General features: G+C 48.8%; 1 protein-coding gene across 3 annotated transcripts in view; it reads left to right on the top strand.

Moving 5' to 3' along the window:
* Positions 1–23: 23 nt before the first annotated feature.
* DNAAF5 (dynein axonemal assembly factor 5) overlaps positions 24–22701 on the top strand; it is a 46648-nt gene continuing 23970 nt past the window's right edge. Inside the window, exons 1-4 of one of the 3 annotated variants that reach the window (XM_049111212.1) lie at positions 24–668; positions 3026–3210; positions 11873–11997; positions 12338–12456. In XM_049111212.1, coding sequence (XP_048967169.1) covers positions 59–668; positions 3026–3210; positions 11873–11997; positions 12338–12456 — 1039 coding nt within the window. In that variant the 5' untranslated portion in view covers positions 24–58. The remainder of the gene's footprint in view (positions 669–3025; positions 3211–11872; positions 11998–12337; positions 12457–22701) is intronic. The other 2 variants (XM_049111211.1, XM_025415977.3) reach the window with 2 other exon arrangements.

The raw sequence follows: 22701 nt of genomic DNA, 5'->3' as shown, positions 1-22701 counted from the left end.
CGCGCCGAGGCCGTCGTGACAGCGCCGGTCTCCCCTGGCGACGGGCAACGCGCGGAAGATGGCGGCCCTCGTAGCGGCGGAGTCCGCGGCGTCCCCGGGCCTGGCCGAGACGGCCGAGGCGGCGGAGCTAAGCCGCGCCCTGAGCCGCCTGCTGCCGGGGCTGGAGGCCGACAGCAAACTGGGCCGGCGGCGCGCGCTCGAGGCGCTACAGCGCGCGCTCGAGGCCGCGTGGCCCGAGGAGTCCGCCGCCAACCCCGCCGCCGCGGCCGCCGCCTTCCAGGGCCCGTGGGCGCGCCTGCTGCTGCCGCGCCTGCTGCGCTGCCTGGCCGACCCGGCCGAAGGCTGCCGCGCGCTCGCCGCGCACCTGCTGAGTCAAGGCCTGCGGCGCGCCGCGCGGCCCGGCGACGCCCTGCCGCGCCTGCTGCCCGCGCTCGCCGCGCGCCTGGCCGGGCCCCAGCTCGCGCGCGGCCGGCCGCCCGAGGCCTGCGAGGAGCTGCGCCTGGCGCTCGTGCAGCTGCTCGGCCTGGCGGTGCGCCTGGGCGGCGCGGGGCTGGCGCCCCACCTGGACGACGCGGTGCGCGTGCTGCGCTGCACGCTGCTCGACCCTTTCGCCGCCGTTCGCCGCGAGAGCTGCGAGTGCGCCGCGGGCCTGGCGCGCGCCACGCCAGGTGCCGGCCTCGTCCCGGGGGGGGTGGGGGGGGGCTGGGGTGGGGGGAGGGGAGACGAGACGGCGGCAGCCGGCCGTGGGCCGCTCCTGGACCCCTGCCCCCCCACCCCCGCCCCAGCAGCTGCTGCTCTCCTCCATCAGGTGGTTCTCGGAATGCAGATTCGTAGAAACCTCCGCTGAAATAGCTAGGAGGATCTGGGATGCGGTCGCCAGCACGCTTTGAGAAGCACTGCTGCAGTCTTTGAATTCCCCCCCTTTTTATTTTTTTAAGATTTTGTTTATTTATTCGGGAATCCCTGGGTGGCTCAGTGGTTTAGCGCCTGCCCTTGGCCCGGGGCGCGATCCTGGAGACCGGGGATCGAGTCCCGCATTGGGCTCCCTGCATGGAGCCTGCTTCTCCCTCTGCCTGTGTCTCTGTCTCTCTCTCTCTATGTCTATCATCTGCCTTTTTTTATTTATTTATTCATGATAGACACAGGCAGAGGGAGAAGCAGGCTCCATGCAAGGAGCCCAACGAGGGACTGGTTCCCGGGTCCCCAGGATCACGCCCGGGCCGAAGGCGGCGCTAAACCGCTGAGCCGCCCGGGCTGCTCCCCCTCTCCCCCTTTTTCAAACGAGGCTACTTGTCTTCCCTTTTTGGATGGACCATTGTCCTAAGTAGAGAGAGGCCGCTTCTCTCTTGTGTTCCTTTCATCCATTCTCCAGTATTTAAACAACTATAATGTGATGAGGACAGTCCTTTTTCTCAGTAGCCCCTTTCTGCAGGATCTTGCCCCACGTATATCTCCATGCTTCCTCAGGCTGGGGTGTGCATGGTACATCCCACCACCTTGTCTTATTGGGAAGGCTTGCTGTAGGACAGACGTTAAGATGAAGGTCAGAAGGAAACCAGGTTTGAGCAGTTAGCTTGGCAGGTCAGAGGAGCAAAAAGAGATCAGGGTGGCTGGAGGGAAGGAGGGCAGGCTGGGGGAGCTACTGGGGGTTTGAAATTATTAGAGGCAGTGGAGGGTGTGGAGAAGGGGCGAGAGAGGCCTAGACGCCGATTTTTAAAAGATCACTCTGGTGCTCATGGAGAATTGATTACCAAGATGGCAAAAAAGAAGTGAGGTTAGTTGGAGTCATAGTTAATCCATATTTAGATGATGGTTAGCTTGGGCTTGAGTTGTGGGTGAGCAGTCTGCTAATAGAGACAGAGAAAAGTGGATTGATGTTAAATAAGGAGCTGGCAGGGTTTCCTGTTGAATTGGGTGAGGGATGAGGGAGAAGGAGGTTTGGGTGAACAGGAGACAAAGAAAGAATGGGGCTCCCTTTTAGCCCTTCCCATTATGGATTGTCAAGATTTCCATTCTGAGTTGTAAGTTTGGGTTCAAATACTGCAGAATTCTAGAAGAACTAAGAGTGAGGCTTGGGCTGGAGACAGACATTGGGAATTACAAGCTTTTAACTCATTGCTCATTGACCCCCAACCACCTAACTCCCTGCTCTGTGCATCAGCCAGATTGACTGCTCCTCATGCCTTCCAGGCTTTGCATGTTCCCTCACTAGATTGTAAGTTCAGGAAGGGTGGCCTAGTGCCTCCCATGTAGCAAGGCGCCTCCCAGGTGCCCACTGATTGTTAAATGAAGGAGTCTTCCCTCTGCTTCAAGCATTTCCCTTCCCAAAACCATCCCCCCCTCCTCTGCCTACTCCTGGTAAGGGGCCTCTCCTGGATCCCCATCACACTGGGCAGTATAAATTAATGTCCTGCCTCAATCTGAGGACTTAAGGGTTAGAGGTCAACCAAAGCATCTCTGAAATAGCCGTCTTATGGATGGGTCTCAAGCAGCAGCAGAGGTGAGGTTAGATCTTCAAAACCAGTACTATCAGAGACATTCTCGTTCTGACTTCTGTGAAGATCTTACAAACAGGAAATGGAGTGGCTTAGCCCAAAGCACTGCTCTTTACAGTAGTGCTGGGTGTCTGACTTCAGGCACACCCCATGTGGGGACTTGCATGGTATCCTCCAGGCTGGATTCCTCTGCTTTGGTCAGCGTCCCCTTCAGGCACCCAGTGCCACTGTCATCAGCTTCATACTGTTCCTCACAGCTCCTGCCTCCTGCTCAGATGGAGTCAGGCCCCCCGCCTTTTCCCTTTGGTGCTGTTTGGGTCACATGGCTGTCCTGTGCCTCTCCCAGTGCTAGGGGTACAAAGCTTTGCTTGGCAAACTTGAGCCCAAGGCCACACCTGCAGCAGGGACCTGGGTGGGGACAGGAAGTTCCAAGGCACAGGTGGCCTGTCCTCCAGGGAGCCTGTGGAGCTAGGCGGGGCCAAGGCCGATGGGGAGCAGCCCTGGTAACTGGTGTCCTCCTCTTCTCACAGACCACTTCCACATGCAGTCAGAGTCCTTGATCAGTCCCCTGATGCAGAGCATCTCACACCAGCACTGGAAGGTGCGGGTGGCTGTCATTGAGGCCACGGGTACTGTGATCCAGTTCGGCAACGGCAAGTCAGTAGACGATGTGCTTCCTCACTTTGCTCAGAGGCTCTTTGACGACGTCCCCCAGGTAACAGGAGTTTCTCCCCTGGGTGATCCCTCCTCTTCACCAAATCATGCTATTTGTAACTCACTCCTTTGTCTTTTTAAAAACTGTTACCTTGTTATACCAAACCTCTCTTATCATTTTCAGTGACAAGGTGTCCTTAGTTCATGTCTCTGGGAAGTAGGGAAGAGTTGAATTGTTTCAGTGCATTTGTTATTCTTCCTTGTGAGGAACATGGAAGAGGACCATTTCCTCTTTGGAAAACAGCCTAACCATGTATGCTCCATAGTTCCAGAGGTGTCTTTCATATGCCAGTCTGTCAAGGCAGAGTTACCTGATGAGCCAGAGCAGTTGGCGTGCCAGGCCTGGGAGGAGAAGGGTGAATCTGAGTTGGTATGTCAGTCAGGCTGATCCCTCTTTGGGCCTTGCGACCCACAGAGAGACAGACAAGCAGAGATCAGAGTACTGGCTTTTGTGTTGGCAGAAGTCAGTTTAGAGGCTGTGTCATGTATCTGAGGTCACAGTTTGCTTATAGAACTTTACAAACTCTGCCAACAATAGGGAGCAGGGTGAAGGCCACAGTGGACATAGGAGCCCCTGCCAGAGGGAGGACACAATTGAAGAGGGAGCATATGCTTCTGAGCACATGGGGTGGGCGAACTAGTGGTAGCTGGTGCAAGTCCTCCAGAGTGACTAGAAAGTATCCTTGCCTTATGGCCAGGTGGCCCAAGGTGGCCAGTGATTGAAAAACTGGTGGTGTGGTAGCGTGGCCTCAACTGTCCTGATTAGCTTAGCTACATGCATCAAGCACTTGTGTGCCAGGCCGTGCTGTTGTCCACATGCCATGTCATTTAATCCTTCACATTAGCTGCTCTTAGTCTCCTCCAGTTTGGAGATTATATTACATGCTCAAGGTCACCCAGTTGGAGCTAGCCTCTGGGTCCAGGTCTACTGACACCAGAGACTGTTCTGTGGCATTGCCCAGCCTCCCAACCACAGGTACACTTGAATATTCTTTCAAGTTTCTTTCTTTTTTTTTTTTTCTTTAAAGATTTATTTATTTATTTATTTTAGACAGAGAGAGTAGGAGGGGCAGAGAGAGAGACTCTCAAGCAGATTGTGCTGAGCACAGAGCCCAGCACTGGGCTCATGATCATGACCTGAGCTGAAACTGATAGTAAAGACGCTCAATGGACTGAGTTACCCAGGTGCCCCTTGTTTTATTTTTTAAACAGCTTTATTGAACCACAACTTACATACAATGTAATCCACTCATTTAAGTGTTGAGTGTTTTTGATATATTATTTTTAAAATATTTAGTAAAATATATATAACATAAAGTTTGCTATTTCAACCATTTTTGAGATAGAGTTCAGTTGCATTAAGTACATTGACCACATAGTGCAGCCATTGCCACCAACCAAACCTTTTCTACTGTCCCAAGCAGAATTGAGCAGTGACTCCCCATTCCTCCCTGCTCCTACCCCTCTGATAAGCTCTTTCTGTCTGTATGACTTTGTCTACTCAGGATACTTTATATAAGCAGAATCAGTAGGTGATCTTTATGACTGACCTCTTTCTCTAAGTGTGATGTGTTGGAGGCTCATCCATGCTGGGGCATGTGTCCATGTTCCATCCTTTTAAAGTGGAGTGGCATCTGTCACATGGATGGGCCATATTTTGTGTGTCCAGTCATCCATCAATGGTCACCTGGGTTGTTTCCACCTCTTGGCTGTTGTGAATAGTGCTGCTTGAACATGAAGCTGCACATCTGTTTGAGTCCAGCTTCACCTCTTTTGAGCATGGGTTTAGACCAAGGACTAGAATTACTGGGCCTGTGGCAGCTCTGCCATAAGCTTATTGAAGAGCCACCAAACCATTCCATATAAGGTCTATACCATCTTAAATCCCAGCAACAATGCATAAGGGTTTCAATTCCTCTATGTCCTCCCAACACTTATTTTCTGGTTTTTGTTTATTTATAGCTGTCCTAATGGGTGTGAAGTGGTGTCTCATTGTGGTTTTGACTTCTGTTTCCCTAATGATTAGTAGCATTGAGCATATTTTCAGGTGCTTATTGACAAATTGTCTACTTTACATGCTATAACATTCACCTTATGGGATTCCTGATGCAGTTTTGCTTGTGGGTGTGTGTGGACATATAGACTGGAAGGGTTGAGATGCCTGTTCCAATGACATAGAAGGTTTCGAGCTTCTTATCACTTGCTGTGGGAGTCCTGAGAAGGCAGAGGGGCGAGAGGGAGAAGACTGGGCATGCCTCTCCGCGGGATGAGAGTACCTCTCAAGGCTTTAGGGCCCAGGGCAGAAGCCCCCACTTGGCTGCATGTTTGTGATGTCTTACACCAGGGTCCAGGCATGGCACACTGCCTACCCAGGATGTCTACTTGGCTACCAGGGCTTTGTCCTCAGGTATCTCTGTGAGTTATAATGAGGGTGCAGGCAGAGACAAAGGGACCTTCCTCCACCCAAGAACCAGTCTGTGTGTTCAGTCTCAGGGCCAGCTGAGTGTACACTGGCCCCTCCTGAAGCTGGGTGGGATCAGCACATAGCAGATTGGGAAGTGGGAGAACCAGAGTAGAAATGAGCTCTGCCAAGGGAGGAGGAGACAAGATGATGGGTCAGCACTCTCTAGAGACCTGGCTACAGGAAGTGAGGGCCAGAACGGAGTCCAGTGAAACTTCTCTGCCTGGGACAGTTTATCAGCTTGCTTCAGGTGAAGCAAGAACAGCAAAGACAGTGGTTTCCTTGTGTCACATGTGAAATGGTTTTCCTCAAAATACTGTTAACTATGTAATAACAGCTATCTTTAAACAGTATTACTGTGTATCGATTAGGAGCTACCTGTAAATAGCATAGTTATGTTATAGCTTTCAATTAGTGTAACTGTGTCCATAGGTCCCTTTAAAGACTATAACTGTATTGATGGCTCCCTATAAATAGTACAGTTGTATCTATAGGTCCCTTAAAAAGTGTAAGTCTGTCCATAGGCCCCTGTAAAGAATATTAACTGTGTATCAACACGCCCTTGTAAAGAATATAACTGTATATGGACAAGTTCCCTGTAAAGAGTATAACTGTGTATCGACAGGTCTCTGTAAAGAGTATAATGTGTATCAACACACCCCAAAAAAGAGTCTGTCTGTGTATCAACAGGTCCCTGTAAAGAGTGTAACTGTCTTGACAGGTCCTTGTAAAGAGTATAACTGTGCATCAATAGGTCCCTGTAAAGAATCTAACTATGTATGGACAGGTCCCTGTAAAGAGTATAACAGTATGGACAGGTTCCTGTAAAGAGTATAACTGTATGAATACGTCCCTGTAAAGAGTATAACTGTATTGACAGGTCCCTGTAAAGAGTATCGTTGTATATCGACAGGTTCCTGTATAGAGTGTAACTCTCTATTGATAGGTCCCTGTAAAGAGTGTAACTGTATGGATAGGCTCCTTAAAGAGTATAACTGTATGGACAGGTCCCTGTAAAGAGTATGTGTATTGACAGGTCCCTGTAAAGAGTTTAACTGTGTATTGATAGCTCCCTGTAAATAGCTCTCTCTATATAACTTAACTATGGAACAGCTTTTATGTTTTTTGAGCTTAAAATATGGGTGTTGGGTGCCCTGACTCCAGGTGGTAAGAGTATGCATTTCCCCAGAAGAGGGAGGAAATTTTTAGCTAATTTTGGTCTCTGGTGCCACCAAGGATGACATTATGTTTCTTTGGTCATTGACTTTCCCAAAACTCGGGGCTGCAACTATTTATTACTTAATATTCCAAAACAAGTTTACTCCATTGTTAAAACTATTTTTGTTTCCATTTCTTCCTGGGGGTATTTGGTTTGCTCTGTTATGATTTCCAGGGAAGGTTGATGTGGGATTTCAAATCCAGCACAGCAGCTGCCCACATCTTTCATGCTGACCCGGGGTCATGTCTGAGGGGTGATCACAAAGTTCCTTCCAATGAGCAGGTAGGGAAGTCCTGTGCTGTCCTTCCTATGTCTGCATCAGCTCTCAGGCCCTCATGGTCCTGGGCTCTGTGGATGTTTGCTGGGACTTCAGGTGATGGGCCATTTGGTACTGTGGACATGCTCTGTGCAGAAGGTGAGGTCATCACTGCTTTGTAACTTGTTGAAAACATCCAGCAACCGCTGCCCTGCCAGCCAGCCTGACCTATTCTAGGTCACTGAACTACATGGTAAGGTGGACACCTGGAAGGAAGTAACTTATTCTAAGTGCTTGGCCTGAATTGACCCATTTTGTCTGTGTCGTCCATGCAGAGGAGACTGTGATGCCCTCATCCCACAGATGGGGAAGCAGGACACAGAGAGACACAGAGCTCACCTAGGGACACAGGGGGCTCAGAGCATGTGCCACGTAGCTTCTGCAATTCTCCTTCTGGAGCTTTGCCTCTTCGGGCCTCCAGGACATGTCTGAGCACATGGAAAAGGTGTGTGTGTGTGGCGGGGGGGTGTCTCCCAGTGTGGCAGGGCTAAGGGAGCTTCCCCCAGGCCCAGAAAGGCTACCTCATCCTTTTGAATGCAGCATCCAAGTGGAAGAGTACTATTACCCATAGTCATATGTCTATTGCAGCCCTCAGTTGCCCCAGGGTCACCCTTAACCTTTGGGAACCTCTCTGCATTATTGCAGATGATAATGTTTCCATTAGAAGCTAGAATTATGGGGACACCTGGGTGGCTCAGCGGTTGAGGGCCTGCCTTCGGCCCAGGGCATAATCCTGGAGTCCCAGGATCGAGTCCCACATTGGGCTCCCTGCATGGAGCCTGCTTCTCTCTCTGCCTATGTCTCTGCCTCTCTCTCTGATCTTTAAAAAAAAAAAAAAGTTAGAAAAAAGGAAACTAGAATTGTGTGTGCTCTTTGTAGTTTGCTTAAAACACTCTGACCCTGTTGTTAAAGCTCCTGGGATGTGTGGCGTGCATGGGTGTCTGTGTGGGAGCCTGCCTGATAAAGCCAGGCTCAGCAAACAGGAGGTTGGCTGGCCCCACCTGCCCCACTGCTGGTGGTCCAGCAGGCATCCAGGTCAGGCCTTAGGCATTTCTGAACACCTTGCCTCTGCCAGCATCCTAGTGATGCATAAAAATGGCAGGTCCTGCCCCAGCCCTTGCAGGGGACTCAGTCTAATGAGCTGTAAGGGCTTCATTTGTGCTGAGAAATGATGAGTATGGGGATAAAGGGGTGCATGAGGAGAGGAGACTGTTCCCCCATCAGTTCTGACTTTTTAGAATCTGTGGCATTGGATGCTATAAAGTACAGACCTGAGGGTGGAGTCCTGCCTGAGTGAACCTAAACAGGTATCAGAATTCTTTTTTTTTTTTTTAAATATTTTATTTATTTATGAGAGACAGAGAGAGAGAGGCAGAGACACAGGCAGAAGGAGAAGCAGCTCCATGCAGGGATTCGATCCCAGGTCTCCAGGATCATGCCCTGGGCTGAAGGCGGTGCTAAACCGCTGAGTCACCTGGGCTGCCCAGGTATCAGAATTCTTGGGTCTAGTCAGAACATCATAAAAATGGAAGCCTGTGGCTCTATCAGAAGGGATACACTCTATGACTGTTTTTCTTAGAGCAGGTATGAAATTTCTACCACATCAGTAAAAGCATAACGTATGTGAGCACAGGGGAAGGGAGGTGCTGGGTGAGCTTTGCTTGTTGTGACCTCCCCTTCCTCTCTCCTTCTTCCCATCTTCTGCCCCCTGATATCAGGCTGAAGTAAGAGTAAAAAAAATACAGTGGCTGTAGTAAATATTACACAGTATCTTTTTCAGATTGAAAAATAAAAATGTACAGATTCAGCTGAAGCCCCTTTTGCTAATTTTTCTTTTTTTTTTTTTTTGCTAATTTTTCTTTAACAGAATTTGAATACTCTATATTTGAAATAAAATTTGGTTTGTTATTAAAATATTGTGTCGATACTACTAAAATTTTTTTTATTTTAAGGATGAGGTTTACTTAAAGTGATGTAAGGTGCTTAAAATCCAAGGCCTTTGGTCAGCATGGGACAAGAGTGGTAGTCTGTGGAGCAACTTTGCATGAGACTGTTGTTTACACCCAGGTGCTGGGCAGAAAAATCCTGCTGCCTCCCCTGGCCCCCAAACACTAAAGTCCGAAATGCTCAAGCTCAAGGGAGTGAATTTTAGAAAGGTGATTTCCTCCAACGGGCTGTGCCCAGAGAGCTGCTTTCGTGTCTTTGTGGACGGAATGAGAGCATTGGTCAGCTGATGAGTGCATCATTAGCATCTGCTGCGGGCAGGGCACATAAATAGATGGCCTCCTCATGAGAACTGGACATTTCACTCATCCTTCACTGAAAAAGCAAAGGTGAGATGTTCCAAGTTAAAGGAGGATGGAAAATTATCTTTTGTTTTTGTGTGCTGTTTTAAATGCATGGTGCATGTGTTTCCCTCTGGTTTTGCATGCTGATCTAGCAGGTTATATGTATGTGGATTCTCCAGCCCAATACCCCGCGATCCGTAAACCAAGAATTCTTAGCTTGTTTTGCTTTTTGTTTTTTTTTTTTTTTTTTAATTGACAGATTTCCTGCTTAGTCAAACTGTTACATGGCAGCTCTGCTCAGTGGTGTTTTTCTGAACTGAGAGAAGGGGTAATTTGTCTCGTGATAATGGGGATAGACAGGTTTCTAGCGACACCAGCTTGAGGCTAGGGAGGCCTGTCTGTGTGGCTCAGGGGCCGCTTGGAGGCCAGCACTCCGGCTCTCCCAGCTCCCAAGGGGGAGACACATGAAATCTCCAACCTGCAAAAGAGCCCGGATCTTGGGAGACGTCAGAGTGACTGTCCTGGGTGTGGGGCCCTCCTGTTGTCCCAACATGTGGGTAGGGTGTCAGGGGAGAGCACAGCTGGACGCGTTCCCATCGGTCTCCCCAGCTGCCAGGATGCACCTTCTTGGAGGGCCCCGTGGAGTCTGGTCCTCCCCAGTCCCACCTTCCCCACAGAGGCCCCACTCACTCTACACGTATTCTGGCGCCAGGCTGGGTTGCAGTTGGATGCCTTTGTCCAACAGGCTCTTGAGTGACAGTAGCATGTGGTGTCGGCTGAGCTCTGAGTATGCTACCTATTGCAGGTACTTCTGCAATAAGAATGACCCTCGCGCCTCTTGCGACATTAGCTCTGAGGCACCTGGCTTCCTCAGCAACCCCTGAGGGCCTCTAGGATCACACAGGAGGACAACATGGAAAGACCACTCTATGCTAAATGTATCCTTGGTAGTGGAGTCAGCGTGGAGCTGTTGTGGGTGTCCAGTTGTTTCTGGGTACTTGGACTGCTAATCATGCATGTTTTCAAATTGTTGAAAGACTCTGGGATCTTTAGTTACAGTTTTGGTTGTTAATAGCATGCTTATGTCATTAATAATAACCATCCCTTTATTTCACATTGCAACTTTTTATTTTCAAACAAATAAATAATTTTAATTAATTTAATTAATTTAATTCAAGAAGTTGCAATAGTAGCACAGAGCCTGAGGGCCCTGCTCCCAGGCTTCTTTGCCTCCCAGGACTGTTTTGTTTATGGTGGCACACAGGTGAATGAGCCAGGTGCCTGGTGCCTCCTGGATGTCAAGCATGGTGCCAGGTGCTTTCCCTCCTAGCCAGAAGCAAGTGGCACATGTCCTGTTATTCTCCCTTCTGGAAAATGAGAGAATGAGCTTCAGAGAAGTCATCAGGGCCAGGTTCTGGGTGCACTCTGCTTGTCTAGCTGCCTTGCTAGAGCCAGGATTGAACAGCCCACCCCAAGTCCCAACTGCCTAAACATGCTGTACATGCTGCTGGTGCCCAGTCCCCTGACCTGGGAGCTGCTGGGGACATGGTTGCTATGGGTATGTTGCCCAGGGGACACTTCATATGAAGTCCCTGCAAGAGCTTCCCCTTCCATTGGCAGCCCCAGCCAACAACAGACACACACTGCAAGTGGTCAGGCCCCTGCCCGCAGTGGGACAACACTTGGTGTGGTGCCATTGCCTTCCCACGCTCCCCCAGGATCAGGCGGAGGTTGGGCCTCAGCTGAGCCACATCTCTGTTTGGCCTCTGCCCCATCCTACTTCCCTCCCATGAGGATTTAGGGTATCTAGATTCCTGCTTCAGGTTCAGCTCTCAGGGAGCTAGACCTTGGGCATCTCATTTGTTTTAAAGCTCGTTTCTTTCCTGCAGTGGGCTAAGTAGGTGGAGGCATGCACGTCACCTCAGCCAGCAGCAGGACTGGGTATGTCATGCTGGCTTCCCCAGGAGGCCCTGGATGGAGCTCCAGGACAGGAGGCCTTGGCGGTGTGGCCTCTGCAAGCTGACGTTTCCTGGTGGCTTGCCAACAGCCTATAAACACCCACGGTGAGAGAGCGGCCGGCCAGCTTCTTGGGGAGGCTCCCACACAGAAGACTTTGCATGTGCACCGCGTTGCCCTGGGCAGCACCATGGTCCAACTGTAGCTGGCAGAGGTTCAGGCCAGGCCCCAGGGATGCGGGCTTGCACCAACAAGACGAGGTGGCCCTGACCTCTTCTCTCCAAGCCCAAGTATGAACAGCAAAGCTGCTCCAGAACCTCAGGCTGGTGTTTGGCCAGGACGGCAGAGCTCAGGTTCATCACAGGGTTTGCATGGGAGGCAGGTGCTGCCCCGAGGTTACCTTCCTATTTCCTTTGCGTATAGGTGCGGCAGGCGGTGACCGGCGTGGTGGGGGGCTGGCTGCTGGACCTGCGGGACCGTTATTCCTTCTTTCACAAGCTCATCCCACTGTTGCTGAGCAGCCTTGAGGACGACATACCTGAAATCGCGTAAGTGGTGAAATGACGCTGGTGGCCATGGTTCTAGGGAGCCGTCGGGCCTTCTGTTTTAAGAGGCTCAGAAGCCTTTGCTGTTGCAACTGCAGATTCCTTTGTTTTCTGGAACATCAGAGACTCCTCCTAAATGGTCACTGAGAGCAATGGTTGTTGCTCTGCCTCAGAGTCTCTCCCAGAAGCTTACCTTGTCTCCTCTGTTGTATTTGCTGTGAGATCGTGGGCCACACGGAAGATTTCTGTGGTTTATAGTACTTAAAGAGACTTGGCGCCATGTCTGCCAGTCCCACCTGCCTCTGCAGGAGCTGCCTGCCCTGATATGTGTGTTGTGCTGCAGGCTCATGGCCACCAGCCTCTGGGAGAAGGTCGGCCTGCAGTGGCAGAGGGAAAACGAGGAGGACCTCAAAGACAAGCTCGACTTTGCCACTCCCCCTCCAGCCCATCACCCCTCACCAGGTGAGTGCGGCCTTCCCCAGGTCCGCCAGGGGGTGTTTGTACGTGGAGAGAGGCACTGTGGGCAGGATGCATGTGCCCAGCCTCCAGTGTTGCTTAAGGCCAGGAGGATGCCTCTGTGGCTCCCTCTCCTTGGGCCAGCTTTGTTCTGAGGGACTGTGTGGGCTGCCACAGGGGTCCCAGGGCCACGCTCGACTGTGAAGTACTGGTGGTGGCAGGAATTTTAGAAACAGGTAGTGCTTTGTCACTTTACAAGAAAACCTACTATAAGAGTTGTCCAAAATGCAGTCACAGAGAATATACACCCAGGTCGCAGGTAGGATGCAGCCCTCACGATTCTGGATGAGGTGCACCTCCCATCTTTCCCTGCCTTGCCGTGAGCAGGCGTGTGGTGTCTACAAGTGCTCACCTGAGTCACATCTGAGTGGTGTTTGCGAGGAGCCCACCGGAGCCGGCCCCTCCTCCTTGCCCCACAGACCTGCACACTTTTGTTTTCTCTGTTCTGAAACCACTTTCTTGTGGGTCTCCCAGTTGCAGTCATCTATCTTGCCATACCTCTTCTTAAAACAAAATGCTGATGATGTACATGCCAGCAGGGGCCTAAAGCAATAAAGATGCACCCTGTCCAATGACCGTGGCTGTGTGAGACTCCAGCCAAGACCCCGCAGACTGTGAAGATAGCAGGGAGACAAGCACTTGGAGTCTCTATTTGGTGTGACGCTAACTCTGAGGCCAGCAAAGGAGCCCCTACTCCCTCTTAAGTTTGTGAATCCAATGGCTGTAATTCTTTCTGGTCAGCATATCTTCTGATCCAGCTTCGCCTCCCACACTGCACGGTTGGTATAAGGGGAGATCACATGTATTTTAGAAAAGGTACAAAAATGAGTTGCTAGTAGGGATTTTTCTGATTTAGTAAAGTCTGACAGTATAACATCTTAGTCATAAATATTGCTGTGATTTTATTTTCTAACACACCCTTGTTGCCTGTGAGGGAAGAGAGTTCTGAGGGGGATTCCTGCCACTCCTTGTGCGCCCGTCTGCTGCCTGGAGGCGATGTCTCGCTGCTCAGCCCTAGCGACAGACCGTGCACTCTGCTTACTTATGGGCAGTCCTGGCTGGGTTCTCACCAAGGTTAGGATACGGTGGCTGTCCTCAGATGTGAGGTCCAGGTTGCCTCCCTCCCTGGTCCTGGACACAACCTTCTGTTCTCTGCTGTGAGCTCTCCACGGGTCACGTGGTCTGCACCTACAGGGCTGTCTTCATGCTGAGGGGACATTTTTGTCTGGTGCTGGTATGGCATTGGGTCTTCTCCCAGGTTACATGATAGAGGGGGGCATAGGGGCACAGCAGGCTGGCCGTGAAGGCTGATCCTGCTTCCAAGGCTGTTTTAAATCTGAGCAGAATGAATGTAGAATTAGTGGTAATCATGTTAGCAGGGTAGGGGCACCTGGGCAGCCTAGTTGGATGGGTGTCTGACTCTTGGTTTGGGCTCAGGTCATGATTTTGGTCTTGGAATCAAGCCCCACGTTGGGGTTTCTGCTCAGTGAAGTCTGCTAGTCCCTTTCCCTCTGCCCCTCCCCCTGCACATGTGCATACTCTCTCTCTCTAAAATAAATAATCTTCCCTTTAAGAAAACAGGATAAGCACTAGATTTCGTTAAATTGCTGGCATCTTCTAAAATTATTTCTTTAAACTGAATTTTAAATCTCAGCTTTCAGATTCTTTTTACGCCATTTCACACATCAGACTTCATCAGCAACCTCCTCAGAACCTTGCCACCGGCCACCAGCTTCACCACGCACATGGCCCTCCTGCCACCACCCCCCCCTCCCCCCGCTCTGCCACCTGCCTCTCCTTGAGTCCTGCAATGTCCCCCATCCCTATCCACACTGCAGCCCCAAGAGATGATTTCTGACAGTACCCCTCACCCTTTGAAGATAGTTTGACAAGCACATCATTGCATAACCCCCACTCGTTAAGATCTGGGGCATTCTATAGGCGCCCCTCTGGCCGAGGGGGAAGGATGTTTGGATCATTTCCAGGCTTTGGTGATTTTGAATCAAAGGTGAAAGGGTGAACTAAGCACTTGCATACAGTCTTTGAACTATGTCCACTGTCTCAGTTAAGCCCCAGGGAGTGGGATTGCAGGTTGTGTGGTCACTGCCGTGAGCTGGTTGCTGCCATCCCCTCCTCTCTGCGGCCTCACCTGCCTGGGGCAGATTCCCATCAGCACACGCGGTGTCAGGCCTGTAGTGACTCGTCTGAACTCAGCATCTGTCCTGCATCATGCCATGTGCTTGTCCACATACCTTCTTCACTCAGTGTCTGTTCAGACTTTTGTCCATGTTGAACTGATTTGTTTATGATCTTATTATGGAGTTTGGAGAATTCTTTCTACATTCTGGGTACACCCTCTGTCGGATCTGTGTTCTGTAACACTATTAGGCCAGGTTCCCTCTGAAGTCCCCAGCTTACCTACAGCTGGTGGCCCTGGGGGGGCCCACTCCCCTGTCGCTCTGACTGACGTAGGAGATCACTCCCCTCCTGCTTCACGTGTCTCTCACTTCTTGTCCCTGACACCATGCTTCTCTGAATGGATGGATGGATGAATTTGGGGAGGTGCACAGCTTACTGCTGATGGGCCTGTGACCTGTCCAGTCAGGGTCCGGTCAGCACACTGGGACAGAAGTCTAAATCAAAGCCCATCCCTGCTTTGCTCAGAAAACAAGGTGCATGTAGCATAGAACATCATCTGTCTCCACATGGTTTGCCATTTGCTTGACAAATGCAAGTTTCCTGTTCCCACATGGAAATAAATCTCTGCTTTTAAAACCTAGCTGCATGTTAGGAAGATCGGAAGGGCGTCATGGACTGTCCCCCAGGTCAGTCACTCACTGAACTAAGTGCTCTTCTCAGGCAGAAGTCAAGTTCATGCTTGAAGAGATCTGCCCATCCGTCGCGCCCTCTAACCGCCTGCAGCAGGATCGGGTAATGACAGTGGGTTCCGGAGTCCTTTCTGCTGGAAATTATCCTCCCGTTAAAACTGTTTTCCTTGGTGACGCTTGAGTGAACTGGGAAGCACCTCTTCTTAATGGTGAATGGCTTGCCAGATCTTTTGACACAAGAGAATAGAGTTGGGTTTTTTTACCCATTTTAGAAATAAGCGGAGTTCCGTTTGAATAACTGCCATTGTGATGTAGATCGCTTTTTTATGCCCTTCAGGGCTTTCGTGCTCTCTTGAGAGCTCAGACCTGCTCTGCTTGTCTGTTTCATCCAAGTATTTGGAGAGGTGGGAGTTGTCAGAAAAGTTTCTCGTTGTGCAGAGAGATGGGGGATGGGGTGTGGATTTGCACTGGGGGGAACTAAATGAGGATCCATGGTGTGGAACATTACCCACCCCCCCAAGCTAGCTCTGGGTGCTGGGGAGAAGGGTAGCTCCCCATTTAGTGCTATAGGAAAAGGATGGGGTCCCCCCACTCAGAGGCTGCAGGCCTACCTGGTTTTCTCCTTATCGTGCCCAAAGGGTGGAGTGGCTTGTCCACAGGCAGTGAGTCAAGACCAGCACCCACCTGAGCCAGATTCAGATTCTACATGGTGACCCTCCCTTCCACCCTTCCCATTGCCCCCTGCCCCCTGTGCCGAGGGGCCTCCATTTCTTTGAGGAGTTCAGTCTCTGATTGTTTCTGAGACACCTCCACTTTGCAAACAGCTGGAACCTTGTGCAGAATACCCAGAATCCTCCTTCCTATTTGTGGTGGTTTATAAATACACAGTACAGGGTAAAACTGTTGATCTCTTTTTCTGCTTGCAGTGAAATTCCCTTTAGCCTAAGTGTGCAACAACGAAGTTCATTTACCATTCCACATGCTTCTGGCCCAGCTTAGTGCTTTGTGGTGACCTCTCCTTGAGTTAAAACACAGGCACAGTGGGTGGTGCTCTGCCCATCTGCAGACCCCATCGCTCCCCCGGAATCAAGACTCATCTCAGGCTGCTGCTGCCTGCACCTGGGGCATCACCTATAGACTTGGCAACCCCTGGGGGGGGGGGGGCACACACTCCTCATGACAGCGGGGGCTGCACAGGGCATATGGGGGGGTACTTAGGGCTGCCTTGTAGACATCCACGCAGATCAGTGATAAAGCCCCAGCTGAGCTGATTGGAAAAATGACCTTGGAATGAGGGCACCTTAAGAGAAAAACAGCTCACCTGAGCTTTGAGCAAGGGCGTGAACTTTGACTCTTAGACCTGAGTGGTCACAGCTCCCAGAGCTTCTCTGTCCCCTGTGGACACAGGCTGAGTCTTGACACCCAACTGGCTATGATCTTCCTTTCCAGCCCACCTTTACAAACAGTATCTCCTCCTTAGGTGACATAGGATTGTTGCATTGCTCTTGACATTCGCTGTCCGTTTCTACCAAAGTTAAGCAATTCTCTGTTGCTATCATATTTAATTTTGTTTCAATAATGAAAACAAATTGGCTTTACGAGTATTTGTGTCTGGTCTGCTTGTTCTAAGGTTGAGCAAGCCTTGTAACCGCAGCTGGTTCTGTGGGGCTGAGCCAGCACATTGAGCCGTCCCTGCCCCTCTGCCAGCTCGTCCACTTGAGCTGTCTTTGCATGCTTGTTGCTTGCGGAAGTACTGCAATTATGTTTTCAAAGAAAAGATGAGTAGATAGAGGCTGAGTTGTAGTCTGGACTCTGGACATAAGAAGTTAATCATCGCTCAGGCCTCCGGCACTTCCTCAGATTACAGGACAAACAGAAACATTGACCTTGTGTTGTTTCCCAAAATCAGCAGTAATCACATCTTGAAAGGAATGAACATGGGGAAGGAGAGCCCTCACATGTTGCTGGGGGGGAAGACAAAACAATGCAGACACTTTGGAAGAGAGTTCAGGAGCTTTCTTGAAGCTTTAAATGTGCACCTTCCATGTGATCATGTGGTCCCGCTGTCCCACCCCAGGTAAACATTTGACAGAGATGAAAACTGCCCCTCCTCCGACGTGTGCGCGCATGTTTACAGCAGCATCATTCATGTATCCTCAAAGTGGGAACAGCCCAAGGCCCACCAGATGGTGCCTGGATCAACAAGTTATGTCTGTCCACGCCATGCAGCGGTACTCAGCCACAAACAGGAATGAGATTCTGACACATGCTATAACATGAATGAATCTCAGAAACATGTTTAGTGAGAAAGCTCCTTCATATGAGATCTCTAGGAAAGATGGAACCGTAGGGAGGGAAAGCAGGCTCATGGTTCCTTAGGCACAGGTAAGGGGTTGACTGCAAGCAGCTTGTGGCCCCCATACAGCAGGAGAACCCCGAGACTGAGTCGACTCAGCTCACAGGGTTAAAAGTGGCATCTAAAACACATAGATCACATCTCAGTAAAACTGTTTCTAAGAAACTTGCAGAAACACTTGGGTGGCTCAGTGGTTTAGCACCTGCCTTCAGCTCAGGGTGTGATTCTGGGGTCCTGGGATCGAGTCCTGCATCAGGCTCTCTGCATGGAGCCTGTGTCTCTCCCTCTGCCTGTATCTCTGCCTCTTTCTTCTGTGTCTCTATGTCTCTCATGAATGAATAAATCTTTAAAAAAAAAAAACAAACAAACTTACAGAGGCTCTGTGCCAGTGGTCTGTTGGTGCATTCAGCGAGCATTTCCTGGGGGCTTCCCGCCCCACAATGTGGAAGACTCGATGGACCCTTCCCTGCACAGGGCTCAGTCTCCAGGGACAACCCTCATTTGATGAGCCTTGAAGCTGCTGCACCTTGAGGATATGGGTGCCCATGACGCCTGGGAAGACTGGCATCCTAACAGCAGGCTTTCCAGAGGGTCACATCTGAGTTGAGCATCTGGAATATGGGAGCTGCTGAGGATAGGGCCGGATCAGGGGCTGCCCTGGCCACAGGCTGCCTCTCACCTGAGGCCTATCTTGGGGCATGAATCTCCGTGCTTGGCCACCTGATGTACCCCGTCATTGTAAGCCATCTTTCCTCATGTATCTAAATTTGTTTCTGGATACCAGGAAGATCCTTATCCGTTTATACCTCATGTTCTGTTTACTTTGTTCATGTATTCACAAGGAAGCTGTGTTGGGATACACACATACTCAGAGGGAGCAAGAAGATTTACTTCTCTAAAACTGATGATTTTGAAAATTACTGCTTTGAAAACTCCTAGGTACCAGTTGTTTGAATTTGCCTTAGGAACTGAGCAGTTGAATCAGCCTGGTATTCACTGTCCCCATCTGTGTCAAGCATGGCCTTGACCAAAATGTAAAAACGGAAACACCTGTTATCCCCTTGCCAGAAGCTCTCCTAGGATTAGGAATGGCTGCTGCAGCTCATGAGTGCAAGGGTCAAAGCTGTAGATGCTCACTGTGGAAGCCGCCTGTGTCCCTGCTGCTAGTGGACACCCTGTGTACCGGGAAGATCTGCCGCCACTAGAGCTGCCCCACATGTGCCACGGGGAGAGTGACAGGAGCAGCGGGGCACCAAGGTGTGTGTCATTTCTGGGTGTGGGCGGCAGGAGCAGTGTACCTGTCTACATTTCCGGGCTATCTCCCCGGCGCCTTGTTGGTGGGGAGCAGTCATGGAACCACAGGCAGGGTGGGGTCCCTAGGCAGCCTAGCTCTTTATTCTTTTGGAACTACTTGGTTGGTTGTTTTTTAACTTTGTTTTTACATTACATATTTTGGAAAGTAAAAAATATTTTAAGTAGTGCTGAGTTCATATCCTCTTGTGTGCAAATAAGTATGTGGAGGTAGAGGTGTGCAAGTAGATAGAGGTAGATGGTGCCGGCTTCCTGCATTTCAGGACACCCAAGCATGGCCTCTGCCTCTGACCGTTTTTAGGATTTGTCCAAGTTAAGTTATCAGAAATATACAAACAGACTTAGACCCAAAGATGATCATCATAGTGTTAATTATAATACTGAGAAATTGGAAACACTCAAGTTCATAAATTATAATGCTCTGTTCTGTTAGCTACTTAAAATCATACCCTGGATTCCCAAGAATTCTTCTGGTGCAGCATTGAAAGGCACCAGTGATGGGAATGCTCTCTGCCTTCAGGACAGTGCCACTGGGCCATGTGTGGCTACTGAGCACTTGAAATGTGCTTAATGGGACCAAGAAACTGGATTGTGATTGATTTAAGCTCAATGAACTTTAGTCATGTGTAGCTAGCAGCTACCATGCTGGAAAGTGCAACTCTGGAGCCTATCATGGGGTGGGGGGTAGTCAGTGTATCAAGTTTAGGAGACCACAGTGTGTGTCAGAGCTGTTCCACAGCCCTGGACAACAGTAAATGAGCAGGCATTGTCACTTGATTCGCAGAAATAGGCAGCAGCCCGATGTGGCTTCTGGGCCATAGTTTGCCGACTCCAGGTTTAAAGGAATATTGTCATTTCTGCTCCATTAAATACTACAGGAAAATAGTCCTCTAGGCCTCAGAACACAGATATAGTAAGGCCGTGTGTTTCTTTGAAAATAGCTCATAGGCCCTACTGTCACCAGCTGCCCTGTGTCATGTCCTCTCATCTGACAGACTTTCCACAGTAGATACATAATCAGGAAGAAAAGTATTGTTTGTTTGCTTTTGGCAAAATTATACAAGCTCACTTAAACAGCCAACATAGAATCATTGGAACTAATTTTCTAATATAGCATAGAAGTAGAAAAGTAACAGGAAAAAAACTGAAAATTAGATCCTGTGGTATAAACTGTTGTTTTGCTAAAACATACCTTTAAACTCTGACCTCTCATGATTTCATTTCTATCTCTAGATTTTTTTATTAATTCTTAAGATTCTATTTTAATTGCAGTGAACTAACATACAGTGTTATATTAGATTCAGGTGTACAATAGGGTGACTCAACACTTTATACATCACCCAGTGCTCATCACACAGTGCAGTCCTTCATCCCCATCTAATATGTCACCCATCCCCCTCCCACCTCCCTTCTGGTCACCATCAGAAGGTGACTTTGTTCTCTAGAGTTAAGAGTCGATTTCTTGTTTGTTTCTTTTTTTCTCCCCTTTGCTTATTTGTTTTATTTCTTAAATTCCACATCTGAGTGAAATCACGTGGTATTTGTCTTTCTCTGACTTATTTCACTTCACATGATAACCTCTAGTTCTATTCGTGTCATTGTAAATGGCAATATTTCATTCTTTATTACTGAGTAATATTCTAGTGTGTATGTATATGCATATATTACATCTTCTGTATCCATTAACAGTTGGTGGACACCTTGGGTGCTTCCATAATTTGGCTATTATAAATAATTCTGCTATAAATATGGGTGTGTGTGTCTCCCATTGAATTATTATTTTTGTAGGGTCTTTTGGTAAATGCTGGATAGCTCTATTTTAATTTTTGAGGAACTTCCATACTGTTTCCAGAGTGGCTGCACCAGTTTGCATCCCCACCAACAGTGTAAGAGGGTTCCCCTTTCTCTGCATCCTTGCTGATGCCTGTTGTTTCTCTTCTTGATGCTAGCCATTCTAACAGATGTGAAGTGATAATCTCATCGTGGTTTCAATTGGCATTTCCTTGATAATGAGTGATGATGAGCATCTTTTCAGGTGTCTATTGGCTACCTCTATGTCTTCTGCCCATTTTTTAATTGGCTTATTTGGGTTCAGGATCTTGAGTTTTATCAGTTCTTTATATATTTTGGATAGTAACTCATAGTCAAAGATGTGATTTGTAAATATCTTCTCCCATTCCGAAGGTTACATTTTAGTTTCTGCTGTTTCATTATTAGTGTATGCAACAGGTTTCTGTACATTGTTTTTGTATTCTGTGACTTTACTGAATTCATGTATCAGTTGTAGTAGTTTTTTAGTTTTCTACATAGAGTATCATGTCACCTGCAAATAATGAAAGCTTTACTTCTTCCTTACAATTTGAATGCCTTTTATTTCTTTTTCTTGTCTGATTGCTGTGGCCAGGACTTCCAGTACCATGTTGAATAAAAGTGGTGAGAGTTGGAATCCTTGTCTTGCTCCTGATCTTAGAGGAAAAGCTCTCAGTTTTTCCCCATTGAATGTGTTAGTGGCGGGGTTTTCATAGATGGCCTTTATTATGTTGCTGTATGTTCCCTCTAACCCTACTTTGTTGAGGGTTTTTACCATGAATGGATGTTGTGCTTTGTCAGATGTTTTTTCTGCATCTGTTGAGAGGATCATATGGTCCTTATCCTTTCTTTTATTAATGTGATGTATCATGTTGATTGATTTGCAAATATTGAACCACCCTTGCAGCCCAGGAAGAAGTCCTACTTCATCATGGTGAATGAGGTTTGTTGTTGTTTGTTTTTTTTTTTTTTAGAGAATAGCAAGCAGCATGAGGGGAGCAAGGGGAGGGGCTGAGGGAGAAAGAAGGAGAATCTTAAGCACGTTCTATGTCTAGTGTAGAGACCAACATGGGACTCAATCTTATGACCCTGAGATCATGACCGGAGTCAAAATGAAGAACCATATGCTTAACCAACCAAGCCACCCAGGGGTCCCATGAGTTCTTTAATATGTTATTGGATTCGGTTTGTTAGTATTTTGTTGAAGACTTTTGTATCCATGTTCATCAGGGATATTAGCCTATAGTTCTCTTTTTTTGTGTGGAGTCTTTCTCTGGTTTTGGTATCAGGGTAATACTGGCCTCATAGAATGAATTTGAAAGTTTTCTTTCCATTTCTATTTTTGGAATAGTATGAGAACAGAGTTTTGAATTTTAGTTATTTGACAAGCACAATCGGGGAGCAGCAGGGAGAGGGAGAAGCAGGCTCCCTGCTGAGCAGGGAGCCCAACTCAGGGCTTGATCCCAGGACCCTGAGATCACAACCCAAGGCAAAGGCAGATGCCCAGCTGACTGAGCCACCCAGGCACCCCTAGAGTTTGAATTTTTAAAATCAAAATCTTTGAAGCCTTTTTTGTAGAAAGTGACAAACATTCTAAAATATATGGAAATGCAGAGACCTAGGGCATCCAGAACTTTGACAATGAAGAGCAAAATTGAAAAGCTAACACTTCCTTTTTGAGAGAATCTACAGAGCAAGAACATAGTACTCCAGACTGTGTGGGGTCAGCATACAGACAGGCAGTAGGAGGGAGGTCAAGCATTCAGAATAGATGCCTACATATGTGGACAACTGATCTCAGATAGGTTCCATGACAGTTCACTGGAGAAAGGATGTCTTTCAACATTGATCACTAAAAATAAACTTCAAAAACAATCTGATTTCTTA

This window comes from Canis lupus, chromosome 6 (genome assembly GCF_003254725.2).
Source record: "Canis lupus dingo isolate Sandy chromosome 6, ASM325472v2, whole genome shotgun sequence".
Classification (NCBI taxonomy): domain Eukaryota; kingdom Metazoa; phylum Chordata; class Mammalia; order Carnivora; family Canidae; genus Canis; species Canis lupus.
Note: the sequence above shows the minus strand (reverse complement) of the source record. Positions and strands in the feature narration are given on the sequence as shown.